The 22563-nt window shown below is 39.8% G+C and overlaps 1 protein-coding gene across 15 annotated transcripts in view; it reads left to right on the forward strand.

Annotated features, from left to right (window-relative positions):
* Positions 1–22563, forward strand: part of PCCA (propionyl-CoA carboxylase subunit alpha) — a 420693-nt gene that overhangs the window by 280360 nt on the left and 117770 nt on the right. For 14 of the 15 annotated variants that reach the window (XR_012159457.1, XM_073348756.2, XM_073348763.2 and 11 more), the window contains one exon: positions 6366–6468. Coding sequence is in view for 14 of the 15 variants with exons in the window: in XM_073348756.2 (XP_073204857.1) it covers positions 6366–6468 (103 nt within the window). In the remaining variant the exon portion in view is untranslated. Of the gene's footprint in view, positions 1–6365; positions 6469–14851; positions 14915–22563 lie in introns of all 15 variants that reach the window. The other variant, XM_073348803.1, reaches the window with a different exon arrangement.

Here is a 22563-nt window from a genome sequence, read left to right on the forward strand (position 1 = left end):
ACAGTGCTGGAAATTCTCTGAACTTGGTTCAGATGAATGGCCCACTTTCTGAAGGTCTTTCCCGCCCCCCTCCCCCTCACCACCGGCGCAAAGATTTGTATGCAGAAACTGACCTCAGTGGCTACAGAATCCAGCACATTATTCTTGATCATTTTACAGGCCACCTGCTGTGAAAGTTATGATGAAGGATTTCTTAATGATTCTTTGACCATTAACATTGTTTTAAGTCAATATTTCACTTTTATCTAACTGCTGAATAGGTAATTGTACAATTGAAAAACAGCTTTACTGAGTGTCACATAATCTAGTTTTGCAATGCTCATAATCCTTAATAATTGGAGAATTTGTTAGGATAGTTTGGGCTCTGTATTTACCTAAAATTTTATGCAGCAACAATATAAAAAGTAAAGAGCATTTGTAGGATTTTTTAGAACATTATAGCTCACATTTTGAATGGTAAGAAATCTATACTCAATTTCATGACCCTTTAGGAGCTGGTGACATTTATTGTAGCCGATTACATCATTAACAGCAATCGAGAGACAGGAGTTTATTTGCCACACACTACAGAAAATTGTAGTTTTATTGAGCTCCTACATTCTGATTGGTTGGTGACAATCAAAGTGGACATGCCTGGGGCAGAGCTATTACTTGATTTGCTTTTGTGAAGTCTGTTTTCCTTGGTTGCTTGACTAGAATAGATAAAAGTTTAACTAATATGTGTTTTCCAGGAACACAATAAGTGTGTGTCGATCTAAAATTTCCGCGGTTGGCAGTATCCTTCACTGAAAACGTATTGCAGCAAAGAAAACCAGAAGTATAATTGCTGCTGTTCATATAATGTTAAAAAAACCTTTTATTGGTGGGGGTGGGAAGAGAAAACGTATGTTCAGATAAATTGAGATTAGGTCAGCATTTACTAAGTTCAGGATGATGTCAGAGTTAAACAGGATGTAAATACTCCAAATTACAGACCATTTCCCCCCATCATATTCTTTAATACTTTAGCAAGAGAAATTTTCATAGAAGTGACTCTAATACTTAGGGCCACATTGTCCCCTTACTCCTGGTATGTGTCCATCTACTGTTTTTCTTAACACTTCAGAAGGGGAGAATTCCAGGTACAGAGGCTCAGAATTATCTTAACAGCATAATACCTGTGTGGCTGGGGGAGACATTGCTGTGGACCGTGTTCACCTCTGCCCTATTCCCTCTTCCTGTTGGTACTGCCTCTGCTTCTCCCATGTCTTTCCCCTGCAGTTCCTCACCCCTCTCCTCCTATGCATGCTCACATAATACTAATCTCAAGGGAGAACAAGATGCAATAGTCTGTGGGGGCCACCCCCCTCTACCCAATAACCACAAGCACATCCCCCCTCTCTGCACTTGTTTCCACCAGCACCCAAAACCAATCATCATTTTTTTGCTGTTGTACTAGTCCCACAATCCTTTGCCAGTCCCAAAGGATTGTGGGATTTGTTTAAATCCTAGCAAAAAAAGCTTATGTGAAACTTTGAGCCCCAGGTGAAAAAAAGGTTGTCCCACACATTTTATAATGGTAAAAGTGTGTGTGTATGGAGGAGGTGGGGGGCCGTGTTTACTTTCAGAAATGCTTTTTGTCTGGTATAAATATATCAAATTTCAACCCAAAATGTAAAAGTTTGTATAGTTATAAACCTCTGAAAATGTTCCCTGAGAATGAAAATGCTTGTGTAACCTTATCTAATGGCATTGGTATGTACTTCCCTTATAATAGGTAGACACACAAGTATATGTTAGCAATACCAGTGTGCCAAGTTACAGAAGCATGTGATAAATGCATATTTGATTCTCTGCCTGCTATCTCATTTCCCAGGGCTACCTCTTACATTCCAAACCTCCAAGCAGCTTCAAATAACCATCTTTTTAAAAAACACACACACAAATCCCCACCCTTTATTTGGGCTAGGAATAATTTGTTGGAGTCTTTGCCAGAGCCTTCTGCATGGCTGACCAGGATAAACCACCATTCCTGGGTCAGTCCACCATTGCTTCCTCTTTATACAGCTTTGGTCCTGGGCATTCAGCATTGTCCAGTTCATTCAGCTGAGTTGTCTCCTGTACATTCAGGCCTGTTCTCCACTGTCACCAGAATTTCCTTTGACTCTAAGCCTCAGGATAGGGTGTCTCACTCCAGCCATGCCACATGGATCAATTCAGGATGTTTTCTCCATGGTATAGCTTCTAGGTTGGAGGGTGATCCATCTTATCCTGACATACCCTGCCCACTCAGAAGATCACAACAGCCTGGGTGTTGAGAAGAAAGCCACCTTCCTGCTCCTCCAGCAGTGAGTATTTTTCAGAGGAACGGCTAGACTCTCAGCGAATGGCCAAAGACCTTGAAGTGTCCAGAGCTCTAGATCAAAGGACTCTGAGGAGTTCTCAGGCAGGGGAAAAAAGCCTTGCCAAGGCACAAGAAGAATTATTATTTTCCAGTGCAACCTGACCTCCCAGATGTCATCAAGAAACCTTTTCTTATCCTGGTGGAAAACTTCCCATTTCTGATTTTTTTTTTTCTTTGATTGTCAGCAAAGTCAAATTTGTGTGGTCACTCACAGCCAAATCCAACATGAACAGGACCAAACCAGCAGACTATGCTTAGGGTAAAAAATAATCTGATGCTATGCTGACAATGAAGCTGACCTACTGATATCCTGGGGAGTAGACTTCACCTCTTTTACAAACTGCTAAATCCTATCAGTCGTTGCATCAGGACACCATATAGAATTCAACCAGGCCCCATCAAGAACCCACTAAACGCCTTCTCCTCTCTCTCCTTATCCCAGGAAATGTAGGCAGAGCATCACACTGTTAGCTACCTTGTAACTATCCAGGAAATTTCCTGATTCCAATGTCTGTACTCTCTTCTACAAGCTATCCCGCAGAGATCAGGATAAGCATATCTGGGTGGGATCTAAAATGGCTAAATGATTTTGACGTACAGGAACTTCAAGATGGAGACCCGGAGAAATATTATTGCTAACAATGCTTCATGGAGTTTTTCTCAAATCTATTATTTTGACATTTGCTCCTGTATGCCAGTGGAAGAGGCTTGTCACAGAAACTTGACCATATTATTTTTAGTATGTTAATTACAAGTGTTGTGGGTATAGACAGCATCTCTAGGTAAGATCACATGGGAATTTTGGAGTGGGCCATACTTGCGAGGGGATGCTTTTGAGCCCAAGGTCAAGAGTTTCAAAAGTGACTAGTGATTTTGAGTAATGTGGCCACCTCAAACGATTGAAGATGCAACTTGTATACTACATCATGCTATCATGTGATCCATGTGCGTATGTAATACGTATGTGTGTTTATAATGAAGAGCATGTATATATATGAGGAGAACGAGGAAAAAATAGATACCTGTGTAAAATGAATTCCAATGCTATCCAGGTAAAATTATTATACAAGAATAAAACTCAAAAATTCAGAAGAAAAAAGATATATGGATTATTTATTAAGGTTGTGCCTTTTGGAGCAAAAAATAAGATACGTTTAATTTTTATTTTTTTAAAATGCGAAGCGGGGCACTACATTACACTCTTCGGCTTCTCTCAGTGTGGAAATACAAGCAGCTGGATGAGTCTTTACATTTATTGGGCTGTATGTGATCTACAAACCCCTTACTAAATGTAGATGGGGGAGGAGAGTCTCTCCTGCTTACAAGCAAGCAGCTTGATCACAAACCCACGCAGCTGCCACTCATGGAGGCAGGCGCACACAGCTGCAACCAATAGAAGAAACAAGGCCTGCTATAAACAGGAGAGTGCAGAGAAGGAATGGGAGGCAGAAAGGCTTGGGATAGCAAGGTCGTGACAGCCCTGCAGCAGGCTGCCTCCAAGAAAACAGCCAGGAGACTGAAAAAGACTGCAAACCCAAAAAGTGAAGGGTTGACCGTCTTAATTGAAGGTGCGGGCCCAGGAATTGACCTGACTGAGAGTAAACTAAGCTGGCTTAGGAGAAGCTGAGGCCCCTCAAGAAACCACACCAAGAGGCAGTGACAGGGGCCTAAGTATACGATGAGCAATAACAGGAGAATACAACAGATGGGGCAACTCAAGTTAACAGTGGGACATTTATAATTAAAGGTTTAAAAAAAAAGTCCTGTGTAGTCTTGTGAAAAGAAGACTGAGTTGGGGGAACTGATAACAGTCTTCAAAGGCACCCGGGGTCCCTTTTCGACCAGGCATTCCGGTTGAAAAGTGGATGCCTGGCAACCCTAGCCATTATAGAGGATGATAATCTATTGTTCTCCTTGACCACTGAAGGTAGGACGAGAAGTAAAGGACTTAATATGCAGCAAGGAAAATTTAGGTTAGAGATTAGAAAATGTTTCTAACTATTGGTATAGTTAAGCTCTGGAATAGGCTTCCAAAGAAGGTTGTGGTATTCATGTCAATGGAGGGTTTTAAGAACAGACAAACACCTGTGGGGGATGGTCTAGATTTACTTGGTCTTGCCTCAGCTCAGGAGGCTGCAAAGACTTCCAGCCCTTCCAGCTTTACTATTTCTGTGATTCTATAATTAGCATAGTATGCAGTGGATACAGTGCTTCAGCTGCCTAGAAGTTATCAAGCATTTTGTAAGCATGACAGTAGGGTTGAATTTTAAGGAGAGAGTTAAATGTGGACAATGTAATGGATTTTTACAGGGTGGTCTTGCTATGCATAAGAGGCAGCACGGGAGACCAACTGGCACCTAAAAACATCAATTCAATGAAATTCAGAGCCTCAACCAGCCTGAATTACTATTTATTTATTTGTTTGTTTGTACTAAAATTGTGCCTAGAATCCCAAACAATATTGGAAGCCTATTGCACTTGCTGGTGCTCAGACAATCGTCAGAGTTAGTCTCTCCACGAATTTCTGGTTTAAATTTAAAACACAACCAGTTAATGTAACAAACTATAGGGAAGGCAAGATAAAGGTGACAACTGATGCATAAAAATGTATAGACCTACAAATTACAAATAAATATAGTTTAAAACAAAACAGCTAAAAATTATTTTCTACCTTTTTTTTTTTTTTAAAACCTGCCAAGACTTGAGTTCCAGGGTCTGGTTCCCTTGCTGTATCTTTGACCACTTTGATGTAACATAAAAGATGCAGTTCCCTGGATTGTCTTAAGTTTGTGAGTTCATAGACCAGAGATGGCCAACCTGAGCCTGAGAAGGAGCCAGAATTTACCAATGTACATTGCCAAAGAGCCACAGTACTACATCAGCAGCACCCCCATCAACCCCAAACCTCCTGCCTCTTGGCAGCCCTGCCAATCTGCACGTCCCCCTCCTTTCCCGTGCCTCCTGCCTGCCACGATCAGCTGTTTTGCAGTGTACAGGAGGCTCTGGGATGGAGGGGGGAGGAGCAAGGGTGCAGCAGGGGAGGGGGCAGGAAGGGGCAGGGGCTTGGGGTAAGGGGTGGAGTGGGGGCAGGGCCTGGGGGTAAGCAGTGGAAAGTTGGCACCTGTAGCTCCAGCCCTGGAGTCAGCACCTATGCAAGGAGCCACATATTAACTTCTGAAGAGCCGCATGCGGGTCTGGAGCCACAGATTGGCCACCCCTGTCATAAACTATTATGGGAAGAATATAGAACTCTGACCTCAAGTCTTGGCATGTAAAAATCTTCAGTTTAATGTATCTACAGAGATTCGTCAATAATGTATAAAATATGTATATTGTTAAAAATAATGTATGTATATTATTCGTTTGGCTGGATTTGCATGCTTTTTTGTCTAACTGGCCTTTAACTTAGTTTTGTTGTGTGTGATTATGACATGAAGGTGACAGTGAACCACTTTTGCTTTTAAAGAAAAGGAGTACTTGTGGCACCTTAGCGGCTAACCAATTTATTTAAGCATAAGGTTTTCTTTTTGCGAATACAGACTAACACGGCTGCTGCTCTGAAACTTTTGCTTTTGAAGTTCCAAGTAGTCTTTTTATTTTTTCAAGTGCCACTCCTCTTCCTTCCCCAAACCCTCTCCTCATCTGTTTTTCACAGTTTGCAATATCCATGCAACCAACGATGGCTCGATTTTGGGATTCTCCTCAAACTTTATCAGTGTACTTCAGTGACACAAGGTGTCAAGGCGAAGCAGAAAATATCTCAAAAGGCGTCTCCCCTAAAAAGTTTTCTCCTTATGTGCCATAATGGACAAAAAAATATGATATCTAGTAGTTTTCCCAAACATGCTCCCTGACTGTGTCAGTAGGGTTAATGATATTTAAAATCGTTTATGAAGACCCTATGAAGAAAGTTCATGTGATTAAAAACGGGGAGAACCTGAAAATGCCGTTAAAATATTCTTTTTTCCATTCCTTGCTTTAGAATTTCTCTTGCTAAGCTGGATCTGAACAACTGGGAGCTGTTGGTACAGCTAGGAGATGGAACTTACTCTGTTACAGTTTCAAACAACGGGTCAACATTCTCTGTAAGTTTTGCTCATTTTCTAAGAAATGTGAGGCATTGAGTCAGTATATATTATTCTTGATTTGTGATCAGTGCACTAGCACAGTTACACATTTGTTTCATCTTCTGCAGGAGGCCTTACTGTAAATTAGAATACCATCCTTCATATGCTAATTAAGTGGTACATTTCCCGTACAGGGATTTATCTACACTCTAAAGTCAATGGGACATTTTTGTATTCTGCTTTCTTCTTACATTTGTTTTCTAATTAACAAAATTGTTGTTTAATTCCTTACTTAGAAGTGGACTTTTATGCTGTGCCACAAGAGGTATTTGAGAGCAAGAAATGAAATTGCAATTTAAGATACTGGTAAAAATCAAACAACTAAACAGGAAAAATGCATAATCGGGATGACTGTAGCAAGCTACCATTAAAGCTGAGGGTGCAAGTGCAGTAATTAGCCACAATATGCTGACACTTCATTTTGAGTCTGGAAACCCTTTGCTTCAGATATACAAATATACAGGATTTAGCTTTTACCAAACTTGCTAAATAATTTCTTTTGTCTTGTGATATTAAAGAGTGAAAGGCATAAAGCATTGCATTATGTTGGAACCATGGATGATGATGAAATAAAATCAAGCTAAATCAGAGGTGGGTTAACTTGGAGAGTTGGGAAGAAAAGTTTGTGGAGGAAAATATTTTTATAATTCTATAGTGCTGATCTCAAAGCTAACCTGAGAGTTTTAAGAATGGACACAATTTACATGAAGTCTGTCAAAGCTTTAAGGCTGGTATTTTCAAAAGAACTTCAAATTGATGCAGCTCCTTAGAAAATTCCAACTTAAATATGTCATGTCATGAAGACAGCTTTCTCAAGTGGTTTCACTTTTGCTTTGCTTAAAAGTTCTCTTAAAAAAAGGCAAAGATGTAATGATTTTAATTTAAAATTAGTCAGATTTTAGGACATGTGGCTGTTTGTGGCGGCTGAGCAGCTGCAGGGGGGCCCCTGCCGGTGGCTGAGCAGCTTGTGGCTGCTGAGCAGCTCTGGGGTCCCTCTGTCGTCACTGCTGGAGGCTGGGCAGCTTAGTGGTCCCTGCCGGTGGCCAGTCAGTTGCAGGGCCTCCCCCGCTACCACCGGCAGCAGCTGGGGAGATGTGTGTGTGTGTGTGTGTGTGTGTGTGTGTGTGTGAGGTTCCTTCCAGCAGCTGCTGAGCAGATCTGGGGTCCCTCTGCCACCACCAGAGGCAGCTGGGAGCTGCGGGAAAGGAACCAGCTGCTCACAGAGGCTGAGCAACTGCAGGGGGGGCGGGCCCTGCCAGTGGCAGCGGCTGGAGAGCTCAGGGGTCCTCACTGGCAGCGGCGTCCGGTCAGTTGCAGGGGGTCCCACAGCTGCAGGAGGGTCGCCGGCAGAGGCTGGGCTGCTGCAAGGGTCCCCCCTCTACTGACTTCAGCAGATGTTACTGAGCGTGCTCAGTACACCCTAACTAACACATTCAATCAGATAGCAGTTTTTCACACTACAGGGCAACTGGTCTGCTGCCGGGGTCCCCAATGTTGCAGAGGGTGCTACAAGTCACGGATTCTGTGACCTCCGTGACATAATCATAGCCTTATTTATTAAGTGAAGAAGAAAGTAGCTTCAAATCCTGACTAGGGCCTGGTTAATGCCCTCCGTTTTTGTGAAAACTTCCATGAACTCCTTAAAGTCCTCAGAGTCTTGTGTATTCCATTGTTCCATAGCTGGGGGAGTCACCCTTGATGTGGAATTGTGCTGCAGGTTCTAAAATTTTGTTTTCACACACATTTTCCCTTGAATAGCTAAGAGTGTTTTTTTTAACCCAGTTAATTAATTTGGTGCAAATTTGTATTGTTTTTGTTTGAGAGTCTTATTTCAGTTTAGTTTCATTGGGTGTTTAAAAAAAAATAAATTGAGCAAAACCGAAACAAGACAGTTTACATGCAAACTTGCACCAGTTTAAAAATACACTGTTAGTTAAACTGATGTAAGTTTGTGTGGAAAAGGCCTTTAAAACCAGAATTATGTTTCTGCCCCTTGTAGTTATAAAGATAACCTTGAAAACACCAAAGTGTTACCTTCTAGAGTCTGCACAAAGCCTGGTAGCTCTGAGAGGTGTGAACTGCCCTGTTCCTCTCAAACATATAAAAACTGAAGAGGACAATTTAAATGCCAGTATTCTTATTTTAGCAGGGGAAAAATGCATGTGCATATCCCACAATCAAAAACTATCTCCCCAGCTGTCCACTACCCGGTTGCCAAAACCTCCAGCTTCTTCAGTGCCAAAAACAGCAACATATCAAAAAGTGAAAATGTTGTGACAGTCTAAAATAAATGGAATTTAATATCAAAATAAATAACACAGGAGGAGTTGTACTGATTGAATTAACTATGAAAAATAATACAATAAAACCATCAATATTTTAATTTAAGTGAAGCTGCTCCAGAATTCCCAGTCTGTTGCAGCACAATGAACCCTGATTTTAGGTCCAGGTTGTCATGGACTCTTTGGTTCTATGTGCAATTCAAAAGACAGCACGACCATGATAATCAAAGGGTACAGAGTATGGTCTAGGCAAGAATGAGTAACTTAAAAGTAAACTTATTTTCAGTACTTAAACTGTAATTTAAAGGAATTTATTATCGTTTCATGCCACTTTGCCTGAGAGAGAGAGGCTGGGGAGCAGGGCAACAGGAAAGTACTGCTCTGCAGAGTTCCAGCAAGGCAGAACAGGATGGCCTTGGGACTTCCTGCCCTTGTCCCAGTGTCCTAGGCAGCATGCTGCTGCTTTTCCCTCAGGTTGTGTTGCGGTGTCACAGGCCAATATGTAATAAAATGAAATACATAAAGGAGAGAGAGAGAAAGAGAGGAGTAACTGGACCCGGTGCAGTCTAGAGGTTCAACAAAATGGACTGAGAGTCGGTAGTCTTCTGCGTTCTAATTCTAGGCTGGCCAATAACTTGCTATGTACCTTGGATAAGATACTTTATTTCTTTGTACGTCAACCAACCTAACTGGAAATTGTATGAGATAGGTGAATCTCACTGATGACCAAAGGCTACAACTGATCTAAACTTTCCTGGGTACAAATATATTAGAAAATAAAACCCAGCCCTTGAGATTGTAAAGCAAAATGACACATCATTCTGTGTTTATAATTTTTTGTCAAATTTCTTCTTATCCTCACCTACCTCATGGTGGTTCATGGGTCACTGTAATAAAAATCAAAACCTTATGAAACATTATTTCAAAAAATTGCAATGAGAAGAAAAAAACCTCTTAAAACGTTAAACAAGAAAATCGAAGAAGGGACAGAGAAGTCCTATTCCTGAGAATTGGATATAATGTACTATGGAAAATGCAAAGCCCAACTGCACTGACTTTCCAGTCAGATTTTTCACCTAGAATGTGAGGAAGCAAATTGAAGCCACATGTTGCACTTTTAGATTTACTCTTCCCTGTTGCACTGACATGATCAGGGATGCTGACTTTGTGGGATGGATGCCCTCATCAGTAGTGGCAGAGGTAGCTGAATAAATTGTTCAGTTGGATAATTCAGTGATCAGTGAATGGATCGTCCTCACAGCACCGTTTGATCCCTGGGTCGTCTTTATAGTTTTCTTCTCTTACTGTTATCGTAGGAATAATTAAAAATATTATGCAGTGGCAAGCAACAATAATATTTATTATTCATTTTCTAATTTGTTGAATTTTTTAAACTTGTCTATCTGTGCAGATTACTCAGAACAGCACTCCCTTAGTGCAGCCTGGCCTAAAAACTGAGTGCCATGGCTTCCCAGAACTTACCTGCTCGAGGGCTGACAAACTTGCAGCGATCACTTCAGGTCTTTAAAATACTACAAAAGTAAAGAAAATTTTCTGCTTCTTGTGCCTACAATAGGGGCTGGAAAATAAATGGATTAAGGTGTTTTACAAACAAATGAAACTCCCTCTCCCCCATTATCCTGCAGCCACTACAATACTTACCCAATTTGTGCAAAATACATTTTAGTTTAATTTTCCAGTATCAGGCATTATCCCTGAGTCAGTTCATCTACATGTACTTTTAATTGTTCAGAAATTTTATACTCAAGTTGGTTTGTTTAAAATCTTGGCAACCTTAATGAGATCTGTTGTCTTTTATAACATGAACTCACTAACTTAACTCATGAAAAAGTCAGTGTTTCTGTTTTCTTCATTTTATTGCTTTATCTTTTTGTATTGATTGCCAGAAGAATCTATGAATTGGCTGCTCGTCATACTTTGATCTTTGAAAGACAAAATCTTCATACTCCAGCTCTGTTTTCCTATCAATTATGTATATTTTTCATTATCGATCAAGAAATTATCCTATCATCATGATTACCAACTTTAGTTTTTAAAACCTTCCATACACCAGCATAGTGTAATAAAACTAGTGTCTTTTTGTTTATTCAGTTTGGACTCAAATATTTTTCCTTCTGATGTATGGAACAATCTAGGCATGAAGCGTACGAGTCCAAGAATCAATGCAGCTTTGTTGGTGAGGGGTGAAATCCACTCCCCCTGCATCGTAGAGCGGTTGGAAAGACTAAATCCACCCCAAATCCAGATTCACTGGACATGGCTACTGTGTGGTTTCTTTCTACCACTGCAGCTTCTTTTAAGCCATGGTTTGGAATAGTGTCAGCAGTCCCTCCTAGCCAGTCGCACAGGGTATTTGGGAGGCTAAAGGAGTCATGTAAGGGTGGGTCTGTGGCCTGCCTCTGGACCACCTTTATCGTGGTCTTCAATTCCATTCAGACCTACTGTGAAGACCCTTTTGTTGTGAAACTGCGAATAGGGACTGCCCTATTCAGCCATTTTATTAAGAGACCCTCCGCATAAGTGCTGTGTAGGGCATATGTGATGTGAAGGTCCTTGGGCTGACCCCTTTACGCTGTGGGTGAATGTCATACCTAGTGAGAATCTTTCATATCAGAAATCTTTGTGGAGTGAAATAATTTAGTTAAATTTTATAATAAAAAATAATAGCAGAGTGGTAGAGAAATTTAAGAGATAGAAACAAGGGAGAATTTAAATACAATGGTCCAGGATCTTCTGAGCTTTAATTTATTGAATTCACCACTCTACAATTTTCCTGTTGCAAAGTAAAGGGTTTGGAGATGAACAAAAGAGTGAAAGATAAATAATTACATGATTGTAAGTGTCCTCTTTTCACTTCTACAACCCACCCTCTTTTTTTCCTTTAATAGTTTTCAGTATTTCTTTCTTTCTAGTATGAATATCTCCAGAACTAGAAAACAAAAGAGCAGGATGAATTAGTATCTTTGTTATGGCAAAGATGTTGGCAGGGTGGGGAGGATTTTATTATTATTATTATTTTTGGCTACACTCACTGTCTTCACAAAAATGAAGGGTGAATCCAATGTTGGACATCAGCAGTAAGGAATGACATGTTAGAAAGCACACTGCTTTCTCATTTTTGTTGTTTAGTATTTTGCAGTGCCCAGAAATATGCCAGGGCTTAAGAGTACAGATTAAAAGATATGGCCCTGCCCAAAAGAGTGTCCAGTCCTTGTTGCCTATTTACAGTTCATTTCTCGGTATGTAGGTTGAGATTATCGTGTCATATTAACAAAGGATTTGAAGCTATGTTGTATTCTATGATGTGTATTTTAAAAATCTCTTGGTAAGGCAGTTTTATATAAAATTTGTGTGTGATTCTCTGTTTTAATCTTTCAAATTCTCTGTGCTCAAAGTGCATTTGAGAACTGCTCTGCAGCATTTCTCTGCGCTTAGCACTGATTTTTCTCCTTTATCATATTTGAACATTTTCTCCTTCCCTCTAAGGCTCTTTATTGCTATAGTGGGTACATACCTTACTTGCCACTTAACCCAGGGGTGGGGAACCTTTTTCCTATCAGGGGTCACTGACCCACAGAAAAAAATCAGTTGTGGGCCACACACAGCCCCCCCCCCCCAGGGGTCAGGCGGGACGGGACGGAGGCTCAGGGCTTCCCCCCCGCAGTGGGGCGAGCTGGTGCTTGTGGCTCCAGCCCCGTGGGGGATGCGGGGGCTTGGGGTTTCTCCTAGGCTCCGGGGTGGGGCCAGAAATGAGGGGTTCAGGGTGTGAGAGGGTCTTCGGGCTGGGTCAGGGGTTTGGGGTGCTGGAGGAGGTGAGGGTTTCGGCTGGGGCTGCGGGCTCTGGGGTAGAGCTGGGGATGAGTGGTTGGGGGTGTAGGAGGGGGCTCCCGGCTGGGGCCAAGGGGTTTGGAGTGCAGGAGCAGGCTCAGGACTGGGGCAGGGGGTTCAAGTGTGGGTGGAGGTTCGGGGTCTGGCGTCTGGGAGGAAGTTTGGGTGCAGAAGAGGGTTCCAACCTTGGGCAGGGGGATGTGGTGTGGGTGGGGGTGCAGGGTCTGGGAGTGAATTAGGGTGGGAGGGCGTTTGCGTGCAGGCTTTGGCCAAGTGGTGCTTACCTCAGGCGGTTCCTGGTTGGCGCTGCAACGGGGCTAAGGTAGGCTCCCTGCCTGCCCTGGGTCTGCGCTGCTCCCAGAAGTGGCCACCATGTCCAGCCCCTAGGTGGAGGGGCCGGGGGCTCTGTGTGGTGCGCCCGCAGGTGCCGCCACTGCAGCTCCTATGGCCATGGTTCCTGGCGAATGGGAGCTGCGGATCTGGTGCTGGGGGCAGGGGCAGTGCGCAGAGCTTCCCTGATTGCCCCTGCTCTTAGGGGCTGCAGGGACATGCTGGTCGCTTCTGGCAGCTGCACGGAGCTGACTGGACTTTTAATAGCCTGGCAACCCCAGCTTCTCTCTGCAGCACAGCAAGCCGGCGCTTGCAGCTCCAGCCCCACGGGGGGATCCCGAGGTCCGGGACTTCTGGCCCGCGGTGCGGAGACTTGCTTTGGGCTGGATGAAATGAAGCAGCGAGCCGGATCCGGCCCATGAGCCGTAGGTTCCCTACGCCTGACTTAACCTCACCTTCTCCATTTAGTTGTCAGAGAATTTCCAGATGTTTTCATTTACAGAGTAGCTTCATATCACTGTAGTTCTGCTGAATGTAAGCTATAAAACAAAGTGGCATGAACAAGGTGAAGTAGTTTGGGAGTCACTTCTAGCAAATGGAAACTTGATCTATTTCCAGTGGGGAGCCGTGTAAATCAAAACACTAAATAAAATGGCTTACTTTTAATAAAAAGATTACTTTTTCGATCACTGTTAAAATAGGCTTACATTTTTGCATTGTATTGTATGATTTCCTAAATTTAAGAAAAGCAAATTGATGCAGAAATGACTATCTGTGGGAAGTAGGTGCGACTTTTTCAGCATAATGACAGGTTTATTAATGACCATGTTAAATGCATGGTTTTTTAAAGGAACAGCTTACATCTTTCAACAAGATGTCCATGTGGCACATGTCTAGTTGGGTGGACGGTCGCATTTGCATGCACATTAACATTTTCAAGAGCAAAGCTATTACTGTGGACCTAATTGAGAGCACAAAAATAAGTGGATTTGAATTTGGTCTTGTGAACTGGAGGCATGGTCATTATAAAAATATACAATTGTGTAGACAACATGCAGTTGTCATTAATTGACTATATCCTATATTGTCAATGCACTGTAATTAAGTAGCTGTATGCTTGAATTTAGTTAATATATGCATGTGTAACTAATTATGGTTGTTTGAATTTAAAAATGTAATTAATTAAAAGCATGACGTAATCCTATGTTTCATTTGCTGCAAATCCAGTTACTAAGGGATATAATTGATTTTTAAATTATTTAGAAAATATTTCCTTTGTTTAAAATATCTTTAAAGAAAGAAAGAATACTTGAAAATTACCAAAAATCATATCAATTGTTACAAAATTTGTAAAATATTTATTATAAAAATGAAAAAATGGTATGGTATAATATAAAAGGTAAGTTATACATAAACTAGTTATATGTACCCCTCGTCCACATGTAATCTATTAAATACAAGTATATGTGCAATAAAATATTCAGATAACTAATGGCTTCCTCCACGTCCATCTCCTATTTATGTAAATATGTAACAGGTTTCCCAGACCTGTCTCCACAGGCCGCAGGTTGCCCATCCTTGTTATAAAATAAATTATCTAGTTTAAGAGAATAAATAAAAATAAATTAAACTGTATTATTAATAATAATACAATTTATAATTAATGCCCATGTGGTAGGTGTGCGTTGGGCATATATTAATACACAGTGAATAGGGCACAAGGGCAAAATATTAGGGATGTACCAGTAGGTGTGATAAGCAAAAATCTATAAGGGTTAAAAAAGAATTTTAAGGAAAAACTGTTAATTTAAGGTAATTAACATGTGTTCTTTACATAAAAATAGGCTTTCGCCTGTCATTAATTTTCTTTTTGATTACAGAGTCCTTTGTTAGTTTGAATGAAGGGAAACAGCACATTTGAGGGCACAAGTAGAAGGGGACAGGTACGTTTCACAAGGGAGAACTGATCAGTTTACAATTGTAAGCAGAAAAACTTTCCCTGCATTTTACAAAATGTTGACGATAATTTAGTTGAACAGTCGTGCACCTAAGTGCACAGTCACAGTAGGTGCGCAATTGTCCGAGCCTCAGTCCCAATTACCAGTTTCTGCAGATGCTTAAATTTCTCTCATCAAAATATTTCAAGTTACTAATGTGTGTAATTACACTTTACTGTGTACTTAAACTACTTCATAGCTAGAAGTATGTCCTGCCACTATTAGTTTCATACCTCCTTTGGCATTAGGTGTGAGTTTGTGTCTTGAGTGTCAAAGCTTGTAGATATAATTCTTAATGCTATGACGGTAGTCCAGCAACAGTTTTAAAATAAAATAAGTAATGTAATAAAAAATAAGATGGATAATGAAAATGTGTGTCAGATCGTAACTTCTGTTGGCATGAAAATTGACCATCCTGGTCTTCTGCCTATATAATGTTTGTAAGAGTTTTTTCTTGAAAGTACCTGACTCCTTTTTTGTACGTATGCAAGATTGCAAAGTTTGTGTATTTATTTATTTTATCTTTAGTAATTTGTAAAAGTTCCATTCCACGTAAAAAAAATCTGTTGTGTTCAGAAATGGCCCACTAAACTTTATCTTAACTTTTAAAAAAATCTGATCTCCTCTTGAGTTCTCTCATCCACCTTCTTGAATTGTATACATTTCAATCCTATCCTTAATTCTCCTTCTTTTTCTAGCGGGTACAAACCTAACTTTACTTTTCACCACACAATAAAACCTGTTATCTAGTAACAAATTCATGGTAATCTTATGCACCTCGTACATTGCTTCAATAACATTCTTGTTATATATTGTGTCCAAAATTATGCACAGTGGCTCAGCTTGGCAGCACAATATTCTTGGAAGCCCTTTGTATAATAGCTATAAGGATCTTTTGTTATACTGCTTTCTTATACAACTGTTTGCTTACCCCCACCTGCAGCCATTTGGGGATGGCTTAAAGGAAGGAGGGAATTAAAAAGAATGAAATCGAGTTTCATTGAAGTCAGTGTAAGCAGAGGTTATTCTTATCTGCTCTCCACCATTTTGTTTATGCAGGGACAGAGCTGGAAGAAGGGGTGGCATTTTGTGGGGGAGGGAACTGTTATGTTTTTTCTCTAATTTCTCTACAGTTTCTCTTTTGACATGCTGAACATCCAACTTTCAATATTTTGAACTATTTTAATGCTTTCTTAATTTTCCTACTTCTTCGTCATCCATTTGAGGTGTAAATAAGACCAAACTTAATGCTGATCCTAGTACCATTTTCCACTCCTCTCAGAACTGGTTGCTCAAGCGCAACTCAGAATTGTGCCATTAGCACCACAGCTATATACTTCATTCTTTTCGTTATTGAGTATTTCAAGAAAGGCAATAAGACTATTCGTTCACCATCATCAAGTCTCTGGCATCGTAACATAGTTAGAATTTGTTAAACATTACTTCCACTTTAGCAGTTGCTTCTGATTGTTCTGGACTATATATGTTCAGTTTTGGAAAAAATCTGTACTTATTCACTTTGTTTTAAACAATGCCTCTAGAGTATTCCTCAATAAGGAAATAAAACATGTTAAATATTGGTATCAGATTATTTTTCCCTTTTTTCCCCAGTAGTGAGGAGCAAAAACATCAGAAATTAACTTCTTATACCAGCATTTTAAGGAAGAATATTTTATATAAAGAACACATGCCTTATATATACTGACGTTCTTTGGGCATCAGGTGCTATTTTGCTATTATGTACTTGAGCTACATGGTTGTTTTAAACAACATGCCAGTTTGTAAAATCGGTACATTAAGGGCTTAAGGGTACAAGACATACATTTTTATTATGTAGATGATGTTTGTCCATACATGCTTATTTACATTTGCTATAGTAGTTATAAATGGATGAGAAAAAATACCTGTTAATGTTGATGATCCAGAAAAATGTGTTAGTGTATCTGATAATTTTTGGTAACAGATTTTGTTCTCCATTTTAGAGTAGTTTTGTAACAATGATTACTGCAGTTCTACAATAAATCCTGTTTTTCAAGGAGTTGTAACTTTGCTGTAAACTTGCTATGAGCTGAAGTCTGGCACACAAGCTCTCATCCTGTGAACAAGTTTAAAAACAAAGACAAGAAAAAAGGTCTGAAAAATGTTAGAATGGTTTACACTTTAGCCATATAGAGAACATGTCAGTTTGGGGAACTTACTATCTTTTCAACTTTTTAAATTAAATTTAGAAGCATAGTATCTTATAAGGTTGAATAAGCTTACCAATGATCAGTTTCTAACTTTTTAGCCAATGAAAGCTGGCTACTGCTGATATATTTAGTTACCGTCTTGGTGGCTTCATAGGGTGAGTTTCTATGATGTAACAGGTAATATTAAGTCTGTTTTATATGGTTTACAACCCACTAATGACAGGTGTTTAAATTATTAAAAGTAAAGTAAAATCTAAATAAAATACATGTGAAACTATAACATACCATTTGTTTTCTTCAGAAATCCTATCTTTTGGTAGAGCAATGTTTACTGTGTCTCCACCCTCTTCCTTTTCCTTTTATGGTCTTTTGTTATTAGATTGCAAACTCCTTGTGTGCCAAAGCATTGTCTTTTTTATTCATTTATGTGCCATGTACAACTATGATACTGTATTAAAAAGAATACATAGTTTTAAAAAACTGTATTAAAAAGTTTACATAGTTAAGGATTCCTAAAACAAATCATAAGTAAAATATTTCTTGGATTCTTTTTTCATCACAGAATCATATCCAAGACTATTTTTAAAAAGAGCCCATAATTTTGTAGAATGAATAGATGAAAAATGTTGTGAGCTCCTCCTGCTGGTTCAGCAGCAGCAGCAGTTACAGACAAAAGCATATTAACATAATGTTAAGAGCCTGGCTTAAATCCACAAAAGCAGCATTAACTCTGCAACTCCTGGCGGAAGCTTCAACTTTAATTCTGTTCTCAGTATATATGAGCACATTTGATATGCAGCATCACACTTCAGGTCCGGGATCTCTGACTCCTAGGCACATAGGGGTTGCGGGGGAGAAAGTAGGGTAATTTCAGCCTAGAGTTGCTTTCTTAGCTCTAAATTTCCTTGCTTTTTTAATGTAAGGAAGACTATTAACATTACTTTAATATAGTTTTCATGGTTGATAAAAATAATGCTGTTGTAATGGTTAGATGTGCGTCAACTGTGACTAAATGTTTTGATGTAGTCTTCTCAAAAGACAGACTAAAGCTTTCCTTTGAAATATGTGAAGCAGTTTTAGACACAGCTTCTCAGATGGATCTAATTAGTCTTTCATAGAACTGGATGTCCGTTTGTTGCAGCTGAATTCTCATTTCATTCACCCATAACTAGAAACACCTCTCTTCAAACGTGTTTCTTCAAAGAAAGAGGGGTTTAGGATTCCATGTTTTACTGCTTTTTGATGTTGGTTTCCCTTTAACTGAGAAGACCTTATGTTTATACAACTGTTATTATTAAGAAAACATAGCTTTGTTCATGAAAGTTCATTCTGTATCAATGTTGGCTATTGGTAGAAGTCAGAGATCTGTTTAATAGATCTTGCTATACCAGACTAGTAGGACAGCTATATGTCTGATTATTAAGCTCACTGAAGAAAGATATTAATGCAAACAGAATGTATTAATAAAACAGGAAACACTTTTTGTAACAGGATGAAAATAAAGATGAAGGACTGTCAGTTATCGGATTCATCAGTAAAGAGTAATCATATTTATTATTTAAGTACAATTGCTGCCAAAAACGAGCATTTTCTCTACAGCTATATTTACCTTTGTTACAGCATTCCCCATCTTAAAATGAGAAACGTTGCAAGTACTCTGGGTGGTAAATGTTTGAATTAATCTATAACTATTCAATAAATGATACTTGGATACATCAGTAGTTGGAAATACCTAAGAAAAGGGGTCAGATTCTCAGCCTACTCCCATCCCCATTTGGCTGCTTTTGCCAGTGACATAACCAGCTATCTGGATATTCCCCAAGAGTAGTGTTGCTCAATGAGCAGTGGATCAAATCTGTGGCACTCTGGAAATCTGTGGCATACCAGGAAACCAAGGTAGCTGCTGTGCAGCACTGACGTAGTATGGTGATGTTGTATTTGCTGTAAATAAATATTGACTCGTTGGTGGCAGTAGATAGGGCAATGATGTTGGGAGAACAATTCTAGGTTCTTAATGATTACATTATTTTAAACTGTTTTTAATCTTTAGTCATATTCAGACCGGAGAGTAACAATGGGAAGTGCCTGAGTAAACCTAACTGAAATAAGTGATTTTTGTGGAGAGGGTTGAAGGAGGAGAGTGAATTTGCTAGACATACAGGCAAAGGGAAATATTTGTCTAAAATAGCAAAACTGAACTGGGTCACTGCATGTGATTCATACATAGAATATCAAATGGATTATGGAATGATACTTCAGTGTCAGGACTCCTGGTGAAAGTATGCTAACCACACGGATAAAACACAAATGGTTTATGTAGTCACCAGAAAGATTAAATGGAATTATACCGCCATAATTCTAAATGTATGCATGTATTTTATATAATATTAGACACAGAAAACTGTTAAAACACCATTATTAAGGTTGGAAAGTGAAGCATCCAGAAGTTAGGAAATGTCAAATTTAAAGTTGTGCCTGTCCAACCTGAATTCATCCCACTTGTGTGTATGCATTATGATATGGTCTAGATTACATGATCATTTTTTTCACAGGACCCCTGCCTCAGTCAGTGCACAAAGTGGACCTGCTGTGGGGATGAATCAGGGTTGTGCAGTGAAGGAGAATGTTGTCTGTTGGCTCACTACTTCATTTGTTCCAGAAGTTGACAGGTGTGTAGTGAATGAGGCTGGAGATTGCAGGAAGAAAAAGGATGGTTTCATGGTTACAGCAGTTGAATTCTTCCCTGGAAAATTGGATTATATCCCTGCCTCTGCTACAGATTTTCTGTGAGATGCTAGATGAGTCACTTAAACCATTTTGTTTTACAGGTGGCCGCTAATTGTTTGTTCCTTATTTTTCTGGTGCCTGACTTGAGACCCTGGGGTCTGATTTTCAGAAGCACTGAGCACTCATAGCTGCAATTGAAGTCACTGGGATCTGTTCTTTTAAAATATAAAGTGCTGTGTAATGCTAAGTAATGTGAAAAATCAGGTGCTGGGTGCCTCAAGTTCAGCATCCAAAACTATTGAATACTTTTGACCTTAATCTCTTTGTGGGTCAGTTCCCCTTCTCTAAAATGTGGGCATTAATATCCCTTCATTCCACAGGAGTGCTGTAAAGTAAATTAGTGTTTATGAAGCACTCAGATACTATAGCGATGAGTGCCATGAAAAAGCCCATGAAGAAATAATTCTGTCTTCAGAACAGGGTTTGAATAGTGTGTGGCCACACATTGAACACTGAGAAGACAACAAAATATTGCATAGTTGCTCATAAGTGAGGATCTCCATTTTGTGCACTGAATGGGCGGGGGTCCAGTGGAGAAAATATGTGGTCATGTAATCAGAGAGTATCATAATGCCCGCATAGAAGGGGGCCGAAGTAAGATTGCATAAACATCTTAATTACTGATTTTGAGTGCTTTATTTTTCAACTTAAAAATATTGTTTGTATTAATTTTTTGTGTGTATTTGCCTAGATTTTATAAAGCAATCTGAAAACCCGCCCAGAAACTCTATCATGTGGCCTCATATTGACACCCATATGGATAATCAATAGCGTTGGAATCTTTAGATCCACCTGCACAGACCTCTGCCCCTTGAGCTAATTGAATAACTGATAGCAGTAGTAGATTGTTATACTCTGTGTGGATCAGCTCTAGAGGAGAATGAGACACTTTGCCAGTGGGTTGTGCAGATATTTGCTGAGAGCAAAGGAGAGATTCATGGATGAATTAAACTTTCATTCCAACTGACTTCTTCAGAGTTTAACTCTGTAAAAATATAAGCAACTGATGAAAAAGCAGAATAGTACGTACCCTCTGCAAGAAGCTTCAAGTAAAAGAACCAGATACAAAACAGCAAATATAGTATAACATAGAACAGATCTAACAATTCCAAAAATGCTGAACTGTATACAAGGCATGCTCATCCTAGTGTCATTTTCATAATTGCTATTCATTTTCTAGTAGTTCTTTCTACTTACTTTGGCAAATGTAATGAATGCTAAACTTCCTGTATAAATTGAGATAGCTCCATTGACTTCAGTGGAGCTATGCTGATTTACAACAGCTCTCTTGTCTGCCGTGGACTAATTGTCCATGTGGACCCTACTCATGCACATTAACAGTTAATTAATATACTTAGATCTAGTCCACAGCTGACTAGTGCGGGGCATATTCCCACTCTAGCTTGCTGCAAACGAATTGTTCATGTAGACAAATTCTCAGTAATACAATAAACAAATGGACTTTCCTTCCTCGCTTTCCATTGACTAATTTCCATCTCCCTGGAGAAATCTTTTATATAAGAAAGTGCCAACCTAGATGGAATGTTTACGGCTTAGCAGAGGGAGACCTTACAAATAATTTTGATAATGGAAATGCTTTTAGATTCTATCCGTAATTTATGGTTGAGGAAGACACTATTCAGTTCATAATCATGACATAACTTCCTGTATATGCATTTAATATGTTTGTGTATATACTATTGAATTGCCTGATATTGCAACCCTCATGTGAAGAGTCCTTACCCACATAAACAGTAACATTGGCTTCAGCTGTATGATTTCAATGAATGGGACTGTTTGTGTGCCTGGATCTAGAAAGGGAGTTGCAATGCTCAGCAGACCCCCGTTTAAATTCCTGCTCCTCACCAGGCATGCGGGGATGGGGGGAGAGGGGTATTGAACTATATAGCATTAAGCATGCTCTGAGCATACCTACCAGACTAGGTCCCACAGACAAGAAAGGATTCCCCCCTCAACCTTGTCTCCACCTTGTTTGATCATTGCGCTGGGGCTTAAGCGTGACATAGATACCCAGGCACCTTGAGGGAAGCAGCAGTGCATACCCAGAGGTAGAAACATAAGTACCCGCAGAAATGTAAGCACCAACTGAGTTTAAGTGCCTCCAGGGTTAGGAGGCAGTTGAGCAGGGGTTTTGTGGATCACAGTGATGCTCAAATCTGCTATATATGTGCCTAAATCTAGGGCTTAGGCACCTTAGTCCCTTTGTGCATTTGAGAAAGCTTGCATAAGGTTTTAGAATTGGGACAGTGTTCAGTACTGGACAGCCATTAATGAATGAGCAGTTTATGGAATTTTGTAGATTGTTCTAACTAACAAGTAATTTGAATTAGGGATGATCAGCTAGGAAACATTTGTTTTATAACAATCCCGCCTCCCCCCCCCCAAAACAAACAAAAACAAACAACCAACCTTCACAACCAAGCAGTGTTGAATGTGAGCTGGTAGTGTACACTGATTCTTCTCAAAGTGCTCCTATACTTTTGTCTTTTTAAAAAATGGAGTGTGTGTTCCCTTTGAAAGTGAGCGAAACCTCCCCACCATTAAATTAGACTGTAGAAAAAAAAATTTCAGTTCTTCTCTTTATATTACTGGTATAAA

This window comes from Lepidochelys kempii, chromosome 1 (assembly GCF_965140285.1).
Source record: "Lepidochelys kempii isolate rLepKem1 chromosome 1, rLepKem1.hap1, whole genome shotgun sequence".
Lineage (NCBI taxonomy): Eukaryota > Metazoa > Chordata > Testudines > Cheloniidae > Lepidochelys > Lepidochelys kempii.